A 17,212-nucleotide genomic window follows, 5' to 3' on the forward strand; every position below is an offset into this window, starting at 1 on the left:
TTAGGAGTAGATAACTTTACATAAAAGTATGTTTGTAATTAGTGCCATCATTGTTTTATTAAGAGAGATACGAATACGGAAACAAAAACGGAACAATCGCATCGTGTCAATGGAAATTTAACCTAGGAATGATCGATATTAAAAAACATCGATATTGACATGGTAGGTATCTAAAATATAAGATAGTTAGATAAAATCGAGAGCAAAACATCGATATTTTAGCTACAGAATATAATATTTATAGCAGCAAATAATTTGTTATCAAGTATATTAATTATAAGTACCTATGCTCTGTAAAAGCAAGTACAACATTTTAAATGGGTACATTAAATTAAGCATAATTTGCTCTGCGTTAAGATGTAAGACTAAATCAAATTATGTATTTCCAAGAAATTGAAATATTTAAAGTCGATAAACATTAGGCATTCTTTTCTAAGCGTTTCGAAAAATCGAAAAATTGAAAAATTGAAAAATCGAAAAATCGAAAAATCTTAACCATCTGTGTTTTTTGTATAAGAGGCAAAAATGAGATAAAGGGCTTTACCTCTAAAAAAATTATGTTTTGAAATTCTGATCAATATAAAAATCGGAACCAAATTTATGTCTCTGTATAATTTTATTACCCTATGTCAATAATATACCTCCAAATTTTTAAAGTGCACCACATACCTATCTGAAATTTATGATCTGTCAAGTGTCAGATTAGACAGTTTTGAATTCTTGATTCACTTCGTATTTCGTATCATATTATATTATTGACTGGACATGATATCATTGAAATCATTTACAAGTCACGATCGTAACCGACTAGTATCCTGTGTCGTGAGCGATTAGTAATTACAAACTTAGCAATTTTTTTAGATTACAGAAATTTGAAAGATAGCAGTAAACAGGGTACGTTTATTATTGTTTTAACACAAAAAAAGATTCGCTTATCGTTTATTCTCAAAGCAAACTGTGGTAGGTACATAATATTCATATATTGAGCGCCTTATTTTTGTAATTAGGTGTAGAACGCTCATTCGCATATAATAAACCTCTTAAAATTGGGTTACATAACTATTGAATCTAAAATAATCACTTATTCAATAAAATATAAAGGTAACGCATAGTTAACACACATCAGAATATTCTAGATTATTTTTTATAAAAATATTCACCAAATAAAACGATTAAAAATAATAGATAGAAATAGTTTACATTAAAAGTACAAAATATGTAGACATGTAGAAATTGATTGAATATGTGTATATAATTGAGTTCTAGGCTTATCATATTTCTGCACCATTAATTGAACATTGCTTGTTCCACATATAACAGAAATCGCTTAGAAATTGTCAACAATTCAGTCTTTATCTTCATGGCTTAAGTGAATATTAACAATGTGGTGTCAATCATCATTAGCCCACAAATTTCCATTGTTGGACATAGGTCTCCTCTAAGGTTTTTCACAATGACTTCCATAGCCTACATGCAGTGGATTCCTGTGATTTTTGCAGTTTCTCAATCTACCTCGAGGGACTCCTTCATACACTTTGGTGTGGTGTCAAGAGAATCTAGGAAGTTTTGAAGTCGTCGTGGCCTAAAGGATAAGACGTCCGGTGCATTCGTGTGTAGCGATGCACCGGTGTTCGAATCCCGCAGGCGGGTACCAATTTTTCTAATGAAATACGTACTCAACAAATGTTCACGATTACCTTCCACGGTGAAGGAATAACATCGTGTAATAAAAATCAAACCCGCAAAATTATAATTTGCGTAATCACTGGTGGTAGGACCTCTTGGGAGTCCGCACGGGTAGGTACCACCACCCCGCCTGTTTCCGCCGTGAAGCAGTAATGCGTTTCGGTTCGAAGGGTGGGGTAGCCGTTGTCACAATACTGAGACCTTAGAACTTATATCTCAAGGTGGGTGGCGCATTTACGTTGTGGATGTCTATGGGCTCCAGTAACCACTTAACACCAGGTGGGCTGTGAGCTCGTCCACCCATCCAAGCAATAAAAAAAAAAAAAAAAAAAAAAAAAAAGGAACTACTGTACCTTAACTTGATATCTTCCCGTTAATAACAAAAATATATGGTAGATAAATATTTGGGTTTAAAATTGAAAACAATTGGTGATCCTCTTTTTTTTTCCTAAGAAAAGCTGATTATATACTGTAATTAAGCAATTAAGTTTGAGCTTTAAAACAATGATTTGTTTTAACAATTTAATTATTATTTAACAATAATTTTTACTTTATTATTGCTTCAAATGTCTTGAGGAGAGGCTAGAATAGATATATATTAATTAATATAAAAAGTTACTAATTGTTAACTCAAAAATTAAATAAATCCCTTTTTACTTAGAAATAAACTGAAAAAATCCTATAGTTGTAATATATGAATAACATGTAATATAATACATGGTATGCACAAAATAAGCAATCTAAAATTTTTAGATTTGAATTCACAAGCTATCATTCTCATGGAAATATCTCATTTTCACACTAATTTTGGTTAAATATTCTTGTAACCTTAAAATAGAAAACGTTATAGTGAACTGAATATACTGAAGAGGATGGCATTACACAAAGCAGCTATCATGCTTAATGTATGTGTGTACTGAGCTATTGACTAGCTTTAGTAATCGGTGTAGCAGAAGTTATTCTTTTTGAAAAGGTGGTTAATAATAATTAAAATCAAGAATGGTCGTGTCTGCAACACTCATCACTGAGTACTTTAAGCCGGGATGGCTATAAAGTATTTTTGTTAGAGCTGAAAACTAGCCATTGCTTAGTGCCAAACTTAATCTGTTTGATTAAGCTTTATAGTCGTTTGGGGATTGTGGCATGCAGTAAATACTGCCAAAAAAACATTCCTGAAACATTCCTTAAGATTAGCAATGCCAAAGAAAAAGAGAAAATGTATTGTAATCTATAACTTGCCACAAATTTTAAAGGATTGTAGGAAAACCAATACAGATAATTATGAATGAGCTAAATATTGTATTGCCACCATAACAATGTATAAAGTACTATAAATTAACACAAACTTCACTAATAAAGTCTCAGGTAAAGAGAAAAAAAGAGATGTCCATGTAAAAATATAAAAGAATATAAAAAAGTCATATATCCTGTAAAATATCCTAAATCATAAAGATATGGTTTCAGTTTCATTGTATTGTAATACTCGTATGTATTCAATTGAGGTTATATATAATGAGTATCGAGAAACATGTATGCTAGCTTCGTCTTTAAAAAATTTCTCCATTTAAGCATGCGTTGTAAAAGTACAGAACGACTGAAGAAAACCATTAAAAATAAAACATTACAATTTAACAAAGTTGTTGTAATATGTTTTTAATTTTTTGCAGACGAGTGAACCATGTGGGGGATATTTCTATATATTTTGGATCTGGTGGGTCTCAGCCCGATTCCATTTCTGGCAGAATTAATTGGGACTACGGCACCTGCTCTAAAACTACTTATATCGATCCTAATGGGATATCCAATAGCAATACTTTATCATCACCATATCAAAGATTTCTTCGACTACCGAAACATATACTTCATTGTTTGTGGAGTAGATATGGCATTTTTCAATTTTGGAATATCAATGTACCATAATATGATTCCCGCAATTGTTATTTACATGACCACAAAGTTTTTGGGAGCTGGAAAAATGAATGCAGTGATAACATTTGTATTTAATATGGGCTATCTTCTTATTGGTTACATTGTCACAGAGTCTGAAGATTATGATATAACATGGACCATGCCTCACTGTGTTTTGACATTGAAACTGATGGCTCTGTCCTTTGATTTATGGGATGGAAAGAAAATGATCAAAGGCGAGACTCTCTCAGAGAACAATAAGAAGACTGCTTTATTAAGAGCTCCATCTTTTGTAGAATTGATTGGCTTTGTTTACTTTCCTGCCTGCTTCTTAGTTGGACCTATATTTTCGTTCCGGCGATATATTGACTTTGTAATGGACAAGTTTCCTGTTGAGAAAGAAGCAAAGGTGTATGAGAAACAGGCATTAAGGAGATTGCTTCAGGGTTTGGGGTATTTGATTGCTTTTCAAGTGGGAGGTAAGAACCAGAGTCTACCTTCAGCGTAGATCTAAACAGTTTTCCTTTATCACTATTTTGAAAGATATACTTTGATAGAGACAGTTTGATCATATGCAGCAAAAACAGTTACAAAATTCTACAAACAAATATTCAATTCAGTGTATATTTAATTTGAATTAAATACTGACGCACCCTCTGCATAATGGAACTACTGTATCCGTTTCATAATCTATTTATTTTCAGTTTACGTATTCAATGTGAAATACATGCTATCTGATGATTTCTGGGAGACTTCGATCTTCTATCGGCACTTCTATTGTGGCATGTGGGCACACTTTGCTCTCTATAAGTACATCTCTTGCTGGCTACTCACTGAAGGTGATTATATAATGTTTATCTAAATAAATATTAGTATAAGATATGCACCTAATACACCGCGAATATTGGAAATTATATGAACATAATAATTATTAATTTGAATGCAATTTTTCTATACACACTGAATAGAAACGCACGATTATTGCGAAGGCATGTATATAATTCAAAAGCCGGAATGAGCGAATGTTGTGTCGACTTTAGTTAAAATAGTTGAGCTTTTTGGAACTAGGTCTGTTATTTACAAATAAAATGTGAAGGAAAATATTTTTGGCGCATTTTACGGTTGCAATTTTCAGTTTACAAAAATGATAGTGATTCATATAAATAAATATATTTAAATGACTACCTATCGTTCCAATGCTTAATTTGACGTTTCAAAAGTATGGTACCTACTCTCATGACGTTGAATTCCAAGTACCGGTAAAATGAGGCGATTAGGGATTGAGAGGCGAATCGGGAAAAAACCGGGAAAATCTTTCGACGCTCAATATAAGTTTTATATTCGTTGCAAAATCTTCCATTTTTTGTAGTTTAATAGTAGAATGTTGAAAGTTCACAAAACAACTCTGAATATGCATGATAATAGCTGCTAACTTATAAAAAATCGCGTTTCAAATTAACTTCCTGTGGTGGTAACTATTTTAGTGCTAGAAACTTTGCTCTCTTTTATTTATTCGATAATAACAGAAGACGACTATGATTTATAAACGTTATTTAGTGTTTGAACCAGCATATATATTAAAAGTAAGTCTCAGTTGTTATTGGTTTTAATGTATTTGATTAAATAAAAATACATGTAAAAATCTGTTGTTTTTGGGGATATTGGGGACGTCTTAGGTACAAATAACAACGAAAAAGGGGTCAATTGGGATGAGAATACGTGAAATGGAAACGACCTAAGTATAAATAGGTACAGGTTTGTAGGGTTGTCTATGTAGTTATAACAATACTTTTTAAATTTGTTGGTAAAAATCTGGTTTATTCGAAGCGAAATTGGGAATAAGTCTTTAGTTGAAATAGATAAGCAATTTAATATAAGTAAGTCGATTTTGCAGAGACATGTAACAAGATCAATGAAATCTCAAGGTGGACAAAAATGTCTAAGTAATACATAATAAAATATTTAATATTTGTTCAGAGTGGGGGTATTCATCTGATTAATCCATGAAATAACCGACACACCTAATCTCTTAGCCCAGATAGAAATATCAGCACTGTCGATTGCACCTATAATTGAGGTGATGTCTGCCATGTACTTTTGTCAGTTTTTCAATTTTTTTTATTGATGATCACTTTGTTGGTGCAACTAAATAAATAAATTAATTAAAACTATATATAAAAATAAAAGTAGTGCCAACCCTAGCAAATTTCTCATTTCGTCCCAATTAACCGCAATTTTCGGGTAAATAGGGATTACACCTATTTTTGCATTTTTTGCTTAAACTGGAATGCTAGTTGCATAATTTTAAATTAGATAACAAAGATGCCCCCAAGACTCAATCATTTTGATCCTGATATAGCATTATATACATCAACAACTACCTTAAAATTGCTCATAAAGTTGGAATTTGTCCCTAATCGCCCCATTTTACGGTACTTATACAATATTTTTATTCGGTTGACTTAATATTTTTGTGTTTATAATTTATTTATTTTCAAAATTTCGAATTTTTATTTTTTACATTAATAATAATAATTAGTAAAACAAATCTTCCAATGCGCTTGAAGGCACAGTTCCCAAGATACTGGCTGCGTTACCTCGTAGGACAGCCGGATTCAATCTCTGTGCAAAGTACCAGCCAGCCTTAGCATCATGTGTACTTACTTGTAGCTTCCTTCAAGCGTTTGGAGATTTCTGATAAAAAATTCTTTGCATCAGGGCCCCAAGCGCCCATCGTCTCTGATTTTCTCGTCTCTCTTTGTGTTTATTATATTTATATATTTTTTGTTTGTATTAGTAATTTTAATCTTTGATTTACTAGCGATCAGCCCTCGCTTCGCTTCGGAAACTGTAATTTAGTATTGATTTCTCCACTATTTAATGGATGTTATTATACATATAAAACTTCCTCTTCAATCACTATCTATTAAAAAAACCGCATCAAAATCCGTTGCTTAGTTTTAAAGATTTAAGCATACAAGACAACAACAGACAACAGAGACAACAGAGAAAGCGACTTTGTTTTATACTATGTAGTGATTACAAAGTACATTAACCTAAGCATAGATTTTCTATGGGATGGGTATCTTTGTGTTTATTTTTGCGTCTTTATTAAAAGCTTTTAAAGGGTTGTTGGTATTTTAGGGCAGAAGATTCGTTTGATAGGTGTATTTCCGTTTCGGTTGGTACCGACTATAACGTAGATATTTTGATCTCGTGTGTCTCAAAGTTCGTGGAGCGTTATTCATATTGTCGATGGACTTCGGTAGCCATTTAAAACCATGCAAGCTCTGACCTCATGCATCAATGCAACGAAATAATAATAGACATCTCGACTTGCAAATATACTTACTCCGCGACAGTTCTAAGACTTTATTTAATCGAGTCAGTATTTAATCGATCAAGAGTACATTTCACTGGTATGGACTGCACATACATTGTATAAAGTGAAGTTATTGTTAAATATGAGTCGTCTATTATGAAATCTGTGCATTTGGACAAAAAAAAATTATTGATATGTTAATACAGATTGATTTGAATATAATCGTCTCCTTCAAAGAATACGGTTCAAAACCTGCATTAAATAAAGTATTAGCTTAACCTGCTATTTATGTAAGATGTCGTTCAGAACAGTTTTGTGACTGCCAATGGAATACAAAGTCAATAATTCGTTTTTCTGATTTACCAATAATTGTCCAAAAGTCACATTGCCGGCTTTGATAATAGTCGACTCATATATGACCTGTTGCTTAATCCCAGCTACCTAGCGTAACTTCACTTTATACAATGTATGTGCAGTCCATACCAGTGAAATCTACTCTTGGTTTTTATTTATCTACCGTCTTATCATACTGATACTACTTTAGGCATACATTAAAAATATCATTAATCATTATAATGGTTTATTTGACTTTGTTTTCATGTTGGATCAATTAAATCATATCTTAAAGATTATTTGAATATTAATAAAATAAAATAAAAAATTAAGATGATAACTTAAAATCCGAATTAAGCATAATATGAAATTGGGCGCTAATATCAAAACATTCTAAAAAGTTCCTAGGATGTAGGTAGGTATGTTAAAATGTAATTATCATTCAATTACTATTTTTGTGATCATGAACATAAATCAAATAATTTTAACATTATTCACATAACGGTTCAGCGACATTAATAATTTATGACCAGATGGAAATAAACAGCGTTGACGTCCTGAATTTAGAACAATGCATTCGGTGTATTTTGAAAGTTTGAATAACATGCAGTGAATTTTATATTCCTTTTAATACTGTATAAACTATTATATGTATGTATATATATTTTTTGTGTATGTATTTGTAATTTAATATAATTTTCATTACACCTACCACTATTTACTATGCACTACCTTTGGTTGACTAGAGAATGCCTTAGGCATTAAGTCCGCCAATGTAAATTTTACATGAACTGTAATAAATAAAATAAATAACATCGGACGTGACGAAACTTCGTTGAAAAGCGTAGAATCATAAATATATTTTACACTAACTGAGTTTTCAATTCACAGCAAAATCCCTTTGCCAACTAAACTTCTTTTGTTATTATAATTTGGTACATAACACAAATCATAACGCAAGTGCGCGGCAAATCGTTAGTTTCGTTTTAATGTATGCTATTTTTAAATATATTACATGTTTTGGTTTTCGTTTATTTTGGCCTCGATTAACGTTATTCGCAATGGAATTGCATCCAGCCGTATTTTATTAATTTCATGCTTCAATTTAAAAAAAAAAAAACAAATAAGAGGCCGTTTCGGATTTTGCACGATTCAGACAGGGGTCGTTGTCAATTTTGCGGCCAAAGAGTAACTATTTCATGAATTTAAACTTTCTCTAATTTTCCTTTTTTTTGTATTTATGCATGTTCAGAATAAAAAATGCTTCATCACAATCAAGTCAATCACTCGTTTGTTGATAATATTATATAATATTCATTTATATTTTTCATTTTACGCATTTGATAACGCCAACAGGGATGACAATTTAAATAGGAACTTTTTTTTAAATTTTAGAAATCTAAATCTAAATCTTCTTTTGTTTTTAATAATGTTCTAATATCCAGTTAGTTTTCCTTTATTATTGTATTATATACTGATTAAATAAAATTGCCGAATTTCAACACGCATTACCGGAAAAATAGCAAACAAGTTAAAATTTGAATTTCGAACCAGTGAGTAATACGAATGAGAGTTGGGGTAGTTTTTAATGTAGGTATATCTCCCAATTTAACAGTGTTTACGAATATATAGTTATAGGACCACGTGCCTGTTGTCATGACAACAAATTTACTGTATTTGTAATTACGGTAACATTAAGGTTATGAGAATTAAATCAAATAACTCGCTTTTGGCCCCAAATTTGAAAACGACCCACAGTAGTTTTATCAACGACCGTATTGCAATGATACGTAAAAACAAAACATACACTTATATTTGTATATTGTCTTCAGCGTCTTGCATCAGATTCGGGATGTCTTACAACGGCGTCGAGACCACACCGGAAGGTAAGACGATCTCCAAATGGGACGGATGTAACAACATCAAGCTATTGAGATTCGAGGGGGCCACAAAGTTCCAGCACTACATCGACAGCTTCAATTGCAACACGAACCACTTCGCTGCCGAGTACATTTATAAACGACTGAAATTCCTAGGAAACCGCAACCTCAGTCAGTTCTTTACGCTTCTGTTCCTCGCTCTATGGCACGGAACCAGGTCCGGCTATTACATGACCTTCTTCAACGAATTTCTGATAATGCTCATGGAGAAAGAACTGGAACCAATTATTTCTAAAACGGAGCTTTACAACAAACTATGGTCTCACAATGTAACCAAGTACATGCTCTATGGCTTATTGAAAATGTATACAATTGTATTTATGGGCTGGAGTCTTGCTCCATTCGATCTGAAGGCCTTCTCGAAATGGTGGGGAGTTTACTCGAGTTTATATTACTCAGGATTTGTTCTTTTCTTACCGTGGGCCATTTTGTATAAGCCCCTCTTAAAAATGGCTATCAAGGCTTCCGGCGTCCGTCGCGTTAGAGCTGATTAAGAATAGATTAAATTATCAATAATGTTTAACTACAAATAACGGCAGTAGATCCCCGTAGATTAAGGTTCCTTAAACTTTCAGTGGCCGGTTAATAAATAACCAGGATTTTTTTTCTAATGCAAACAAAGAATTCAAAAATATTTCATTTTCATGATATCGTGCGCATTCGATAACCTTGGCCGGTAGATAGGTACTTACAGTGGCCAGTCTTACAAGCGGGTTTGTTACCAAAGAGGTTTGAGATCCAAAAAATGTTTTATTATAAATATTCACGTGTTGCTTTTATGAGAAATAAATGAATATACAGCGCTTGCTTCAAAACGCTGTACGCAAATTGTAATGACAAGCGCTGGTCGTGGGCATCTTCCGCCTAGACTTCCGAGGAAGCGGCAACGTTTTTTGCCCGAATTGATTGACACAAGTTTACTTATTGACTCAAATTTACTTATTTATTCAAGTTATAAATTTATTTATTCAAGTCAAATTTACCACCGACATGGTACCAGAGCTCGTAGATGTAACACCATGTATTCCGCCATCTACATTGAAACGTGAGGTTGCAGTCTTAAGTGCATTGGATAAACAGCTTTCGCAATTATTTTGTAGTTCTTTCTTTATGAATCGATTTAATTAGTGTAATTTGCGGGACATTAAATGTAATTTGACGGACACTAAAATCAATCGTTCCAGAAAAGTACATATAATATTTTTTTCATTCAATTACGATAATAGACTGTCACCTAACACTCAAAACACCAATATTAATATATTCAGTTAAACGAGTTTTCGTAATATAGTCATATTAAACGTCCTTGACAATGACAATAGCTGGCAACATTTATTATTTATGCCACTTATGAAAAATATTTTATCAGATAAATGTAAATAAATATGCTTTTAGCATTAAATTTTTTTCAATGATTGTAATAGTCTCAATAATTCTTTAAAGAAGACAAAAACCGGAAGTTTTGGATGGTCATAAAATTATTTCAAACAAAGTTCGGGATATCTGGTCAGTCAGCTAGTCAATATGAATATTGCACCATTTCGAAAAGCAACATTAGTTTTGGTTTATTTCATTTAACACAATAAGCATGTGGAAATGTGAAATGTTAATAATTGTCATTATACCTCCTACTAGGCTAGTTGTTATAAAATATTGCTAAAGTTTTAAATTTGTAGAAAATAGCTCAAGGTTCCGTCACCACCGCGATTAGTATGCCCAGTGCGAGTTTTTTAACGTTCTCGATAGCGTAAAAGTTAACTCATATTTGAGTCGTCTATTATCAAAGGTGGCATTCTGTGCATTTGGACAAAAAAAATTTATTGATATGTCAATACAGATTGATTTGAATATAATCGTCTCCTTCAAAGAATACGGTTCAAAACCTGCATTAAATAAAGGTTAATACTTAACCTGTTATTTATCTAAGATGTCGTTCAGAAGAGTTTTGTGGCTGCCAATGGAATACAAAGTCAATAATTCGTTTTTCTGATTTACCAATAATTGTCCAAAAGTCACATTGCCGGCTTTGATACTAGTCGACTCATTTGTATGGAATGGGATCGTTTGCCTACATTCACCGCTAGGGGCGCTGTTTCAAGTGCACACTAAATTGGCTTAACTTTTACGCTATCGAGAACGTTAAGAAACTCGCACTAAGCACACTGGTTGTCAAATGCGCACGTATTCTACTAAATAAAATTTATATTAAAATCATTTCTTAGTGAACATTGATACCTAAGCTAGGTAGTATCTTAGACTCGCAGTGGTTCCTAGGTACTCTTATAAAGTCTTACATTAAGTGAACTTAGATTGACGCACAACTGAGCTACTTTACTAAAGATGTACATTGTGCATGCCACTTTATTGATTACGCTCTGTAGGTGCGTGGTTGTCAAGTTTTCCAATGATCTTAAGTTATTAAAGCTTAAATTGTAATTATCTATGATAAACGTGCAATTAATTTGTATTACTTGACGTCGTAATTTGTAAGCGTTATTCCAAAATATTTAGATCGGACAAGGAAGTAAGTAATAAATATTTGAGACCTTGAATATAAGAAGGTACCTACGATATGTAATTAAAAAATTTCTAATTTTAATATTCACTTAATCACTTTTATCCTGCATTTGGTTGTTATTAGTCATCAAAATATTTATTTATCGGAAATCAAATATATACAAATTATTATAGGGTGGGTGTAATATATATGATTAAGTTACTTTTAAATTATTATCGTAGTAAGACTGAAACTACTGACCGATATTGCGAGTTTAATGAATGCATTCATTTGCATTTTATTCTTAGACCACTAACCTATTTAATGGGTATGGTATTTAAATGGCATTTAAATGAGCCCACACATTAGGTATTTGACACTTAATTACAAAGATAACAAAAAAGTAACAGGAATTCCTGAAAGTATCTGCAGATTGCTATAGATTATAGATTACATAAAACAGGTGACAAATATACAATTGAAATAAAGTTTTATTACCTTAATCTCGGTGTTTAATGTTATTCACAATAATTGTCTACTCTGTAGTTTAACATATTCATTAATTGTAAATAATATTACCTGTTTTAAAAATAAATAAAAGAGTATTCGTATATTCTCATATTGAAACATTAACAGAATAAGGATATGTTTAGATGACAGGTAGACGCGGGCCGTGCTTCATCTTTTGATCGGCAGACACTTTATCGCGCTAGAATTATTATTGATACGTAATGGAATATACTAGAACGGAGATTGCAACGACAACGCACGCAATCGGATGTGCTAATTTTAAGTTCTTTCAATTTTAATTCAGTTTTCAGACTGTAAATCGATGCCTCCAATGAACACTACGCTAACTCCAAATTCGTAGATTTACAGGAGGAGCGTTTAAACGAAAAAAGTTGATAAAATCTTTATTAGTGCAGATATATTTATGGTTTTTTTTTTGTGTAACTAGCTGATTTACTCTTGCTTCGATCCCCATCGATAATGATTAATTGTAATACTTTTAACATAGTGAAGCGATTTGCGTGAAAAACCAAAATTTCAAAATTTTGAGTTAGAGTAGTATTCATTGGAGGCATCGAAATAATCTATTAAATTAAAAATTTGGAAAAAATGTCTCTGCGCATTGAAAACATAAAATATATGTATTTCGAGGGGTGAAAGACTATTTGGTTTAAGCGACGTTTCGCTTATTAAATACGCGACATTTATCTTTGTAAATAAAGGTCGGTTTTATTTGGTATTAGTAACGGTAATTCGATTTTTTTAAATTGAACTTCATTTAAGTTTACACCATTCAAATAGCTGAATAAGTTTTTTGTGATTATTTTTTTTTCCATATTTTTAACTCTAAACAGCTTTCCTGTAAAGTTGCAAAAATATCGCTCAAACTTAATTGCATTTCACCCCTCGATATGTATTTTACACGAATATGGTTTGCATATAAGGTACTATACTAAAAAGTATTTATTTTTGGTCTACTGAGCGGAAGCCTGTTATTGCCGTCACACTTATGATTACAAAGAGCGCGTGTAAATTAATTAAAGGCCCCGAAAAGTATTGTTTGCTGTATCTACCGTAGATTTTCAGAAAATACGAAGGTTCGACGCCTTCTACTACGAAGTGATCCATATTTAAAGAGGTACCCAGTACCTACTAACATTAATATTTTGATTTTTATTTGGTATTAGCTAATGATTCTAAATACGTTTTTTTTTGCTGTATTGGAACCTATTCAAAATTACTTTGAATGAAATTTGTATTGTACGATTTCTGAAAATTATCATTCGTGTTGACATACATATAAATAGAACACTTTCTTTCTGTAAAAGTAATAAGTGTATTTTAATAGATTTATATTAGGTAGCTTTATAACACTAATGGCGAGTAACAAACAGCTGTTTGTTATTTTTAAAATAGTTGAGCTTATTATTTTTAAACACTCGACGTTTTCCTACATTTTTGTTACCTAATGTGATTTATTATTTAAAAATTTATCTTTATAGTATACATTATTATAGTATATGATACCAACTATTATCTATAAATTTATTCTTACATTAACATTAATTACGTACTTTTGAAGTAAATATAAACATTGAAATTTAGTATTAGGAGATATGAAGTCCTCTTTAGAAATTAGGAATGTAGATTTCTCGTATTATTATTAAATATTAAGCTCAATGACATTGACATAATGGTAATGTTATAATTTTTTTATACTTCTTGCGGTTTATAGGTACTTTTAATTAATTATGTTACAATAGGATTACTTTTTGATGTTATCATAGTGACTCTGCGAACGAGTACTTATTGTACTTGTCGTTCCGATGTGCTCTTAATTCAATTAATAAAAATACGTCACGATTGGAAGATTACAACATCCTTCTTCAGGTCACTTTAGTGTGTTATATTTAATGGCTTGTATCGACCGTAGTAACAAAATACTTCATGAATAAATATAATTAAAAACCTAATGAGACTATTATTATTAAATGATACCTACTACTTTTATTATTATAATAAACACTTAATTCTCTATTCTTTCAATATATTATTCAAAATAATTTGTCAAACTGAATTTAAAATATACTGTAGCTATTCCTATTTTAGAATATCTATATATTAATACGTGAAGCAAAAACTTTGTATTCTTTTTTACGAAAATTGCGCGGACGGAAGAGTATGAAATTTCCCACACTTATAGAGAATATAGAGACAGAGGTCAGTCTTTTAATTATCGTAAATGTATTTAATTTGTTTTTGTCTACATTGATATTCGAGACTGTTCTAATGTTACGTAAAAGGCAAAATCTGTATGAACACTATATAAAATGCTAAACTGAATTGAGTTGAATTGCATAATTATAAAGGTATAATAAAACTTTTATTAAACTATGAAACAAGTATTTTTTTGTAATTAAAAAGACAATGTATATTGTGATTAGTATACCTACATACCGTAGCCTCGATATGTTGATAAATAACAAGTTAAGAACAGAATCGAAAACATTGTGATTGCATAAGTTTTGTTTTTCTACTGCGTACAGATCTATTGAAATTGAAAGTTGATTTCCACATTTGAGAATGTTATGTGACTGTTTCAACAGGAGTTAAATTTCGAATGCAGGTTTAAAGAAAGAAAAAAAACTTAAAACATTATAGGTAATTTGAGAAACACGATAGCGTTCCCCAGGTACCTATCATGAACGAATTAATGATCTTTAAATGTTCGTGGTTTAAATGTTAATTTATTCACTGTTTAGGTTCTAAGTAAGAAAGTTCTCTTACTTTAGAGACATACAATAGGATAACGATGCTTTTGAAATTTGACTATTTCCAGTTCATTTTTATTAAATCTAATGCATTTACCTATAGATAACTTTGTAACCATTTTAGCATAATACTTCTTTCAATAGCTGTACTAAAAAGATTCATAAGAGAATTAGTCGTCGTGGCCTAAAAGTTAAGACGTCCGTTGCATTCGTATGTAGCGATGCATCGGTGTTCGGATTCCGCCGGCAGGTACAAATTTTTCTAATGAAATACGTTCATAAAAAAAAATGTACCCATAGACACAGCCCACTGAGTTTCTTCGGATCCGGATCTTCTATGTGTGTCGCGTTTCCGATCCGGTGGTAGATTCTGCGAAGCACTACTCTTGCTAGGGTCAGTGTTAGCAACACTCCCGGTTTGAGCCCCGTGAGCTCACTTACACACGTTAGGGTGAAGCTGGAATAGCCTCTCAAGGCTATCAGCATAGGTAGGAAAAAAAAAGTTCACGATTGACTTCCACGGTGAAGAAATAACATCGTGTAATAAAAATCAAACTCGCAAAATTATATTTGCGTAATTACTGGTGGTAGGACCTCTTTCGATATGCACCTGTAAATACCACCACCCTGCCTATTTCTGCCGTGAACCAGTAATGCGTTTTGGTTTGAAAGGTGGGGCAGTCGTTGTAACTATACTGAGACCTTAGAACTCCTATGTCAAGGTGGGCGGCGGCATCAATGTTGTAGATGTATGAGCTCCGGTAACAACTTAGCATCAGGTGGGCCATGAGCTCGTCCACCCGTCTAATAAAAAAATAAATACAAAATCGACAAATAATAAAAAAAAAACTAATAAAAAAAAAAACTTCAGATGTGTCAAGGGACACCCGGATGGAACGAAGTGCCTTTCGATTAATTAGTGAAGGAATTGTTATTTTTCTTTCGATTAATTAGTGAAGGAATTGTAATTTTTTTTTTAAGTTAGTATAATAAATTACGGCATTATGAAGAAGAAAAAAACAATACTATGAACAAAATTACTATTGTTGAAATGCTATCTCGAGAAACTGTACTCATTACGCGGACCAATCGGATACGAGCAATGTCACGCGATAAGCGCCTACACGTTGATTGGTCAGAATGACGGATCTAAAAAGTGTCGTGACAACTTTTCGTAAGAATTTTTTCCGTCTAGCCCCCTTTCACAACGCGCGATAAGGAACTTCGTTCCAAAAGTACAAAATCAACTATACATCTCTAGATTTTTGAAAAAGAACACACAATTGATGCTTCTATTGTCTTTACATAGTTTATGATCCACATTCGTATTCTTTATGGTTTGATATATAGATGTTTGTGTAAATTAATATGAGGATATCAATATAACACTATAAACTTTTCGAGATGCCATAAAAGTGCTTAATAATGAAGAGTTTTTCTCGTGGTTTGTACCAGGAAGCCGCCGCAGCTACTCCTAGCAACTAACTACAGTACCAGGCAATAAATATTGCACATCGTTATTTAGGAAGAGACAGCCGTCTAATTTTGTTTTTGTTGTAGAGCGTTACCTATGTGCGAGGAAACACCAACGATTGGAGACTAAATGTGAATTAGGTAATATAATGCTCTACAAAGCAAAAATTAACCGCCTTAAATATTTATTGCCAGGTACTGTACAATCTGTAATTATTGTTGCAGTCATTATGAGTCATATATCATTTTGTTTTGTTGTGTTTTGTCCACTCTTTGGTACTTATTTTCACTTTGTTTGAGGAGAGACTTCGGTTTTATTTGTTGTGTGTAACGATTCTTCTATAGAGAATGCTAGACTTTGAAATTATCCCGTCAACTTCATTTTACCATCGTTCTACCCATAAATTGCTGGAACTGGAAGCACCTTACTGAATTTATACCGGGTTTGATTTTCATAACACGATGATATACCTATACCTTCATAACCTTTCGCCCGGAGTTGTTACATTACGTCTTTAGTAGAAAACCACATTTGGAATGAAATCACCTTCTCGATTCGCTATGACATGTCTGTCTTTAAGTTCATTCGAAAAAATATCAAGCAGCAGGCAGTAGCTCAGCTGTGCATTGCTGATGTTGAAGAGCGTCGGTGACTAATCACAATCAAGTCGAAAATATACCTGCTTCCAAAAAAATAATAGCTTTTTCGCTGTTTACTTGCGGTGTCGACCTCTAAACGAATTTTTAGATCAATTACGTATCCATAGAAACA

General features: G+C 32.2%; 1 protein-coding gene across 1 annotated transcript; it reads left to right on the forward strand.

Annotated features, from left to right (window-relative positions):
• Nucleotides 1-708: 708 nt before the first annotated feature.
• Nucleotides 709-14,169, forward strand: LOC101737612 (lysophospholipid acyltransferase 5). Its single transcript, XM_038012123.2, has 4 exons — nt 709-894; nt 3,354-4,073; nt 4,299-4,433; nt 9,082-14,169. Exons 2-4 carry the CDS (start codon nt 3,365-3,367, stop codon nt 9,681-9,683), a joined length of 1,446 nt encoding a protein of 481 aa, XP_037868051.1. The 5' UTR covers nt 709-894; nt 3,354-3,364; the 3' UTR covers nt 9,684-14,169.
• Nucleotides 14,170-17,212: the final 3,043 nt, after the last annotated feature.

The sequence above is a fragment of the Bombyx mori genome, chromosome 1 (genome assembly GCF_030269925.1).
Source record: "Bombyx mori chromosome 1, ASM3026992v2".
Classification (NCBI taxonomy): Eukaryota; Metazoa; Arthropoda; class Insecta; order Lepidoptera; family Bombycidae; genus Bombyx; species Bombyx mori.

Coding starts and splice junctions, on each gene's coding strand:
- LOC101737612 (XM_038012123.2), top strand. CDS start 3,365: ATGTGGGGGATATTTCTATATATTTTGGATCTGGTGGGTCTCAGCCCG. Junction 4,074..4,298: donor GATTGCTTTTCAAGTGGGAG/GTAAGAACCAGA, acceptor ATTTATTTTCAG/TTTACGTATTCAATGTGAAA. Junction 4,434..9,081: donor TTGCTGGCTACTCACTGAAG/GTGATTATATAA, acceptor TATTGTCTTCAG/CGTCTTGCATCAGATTCGGG.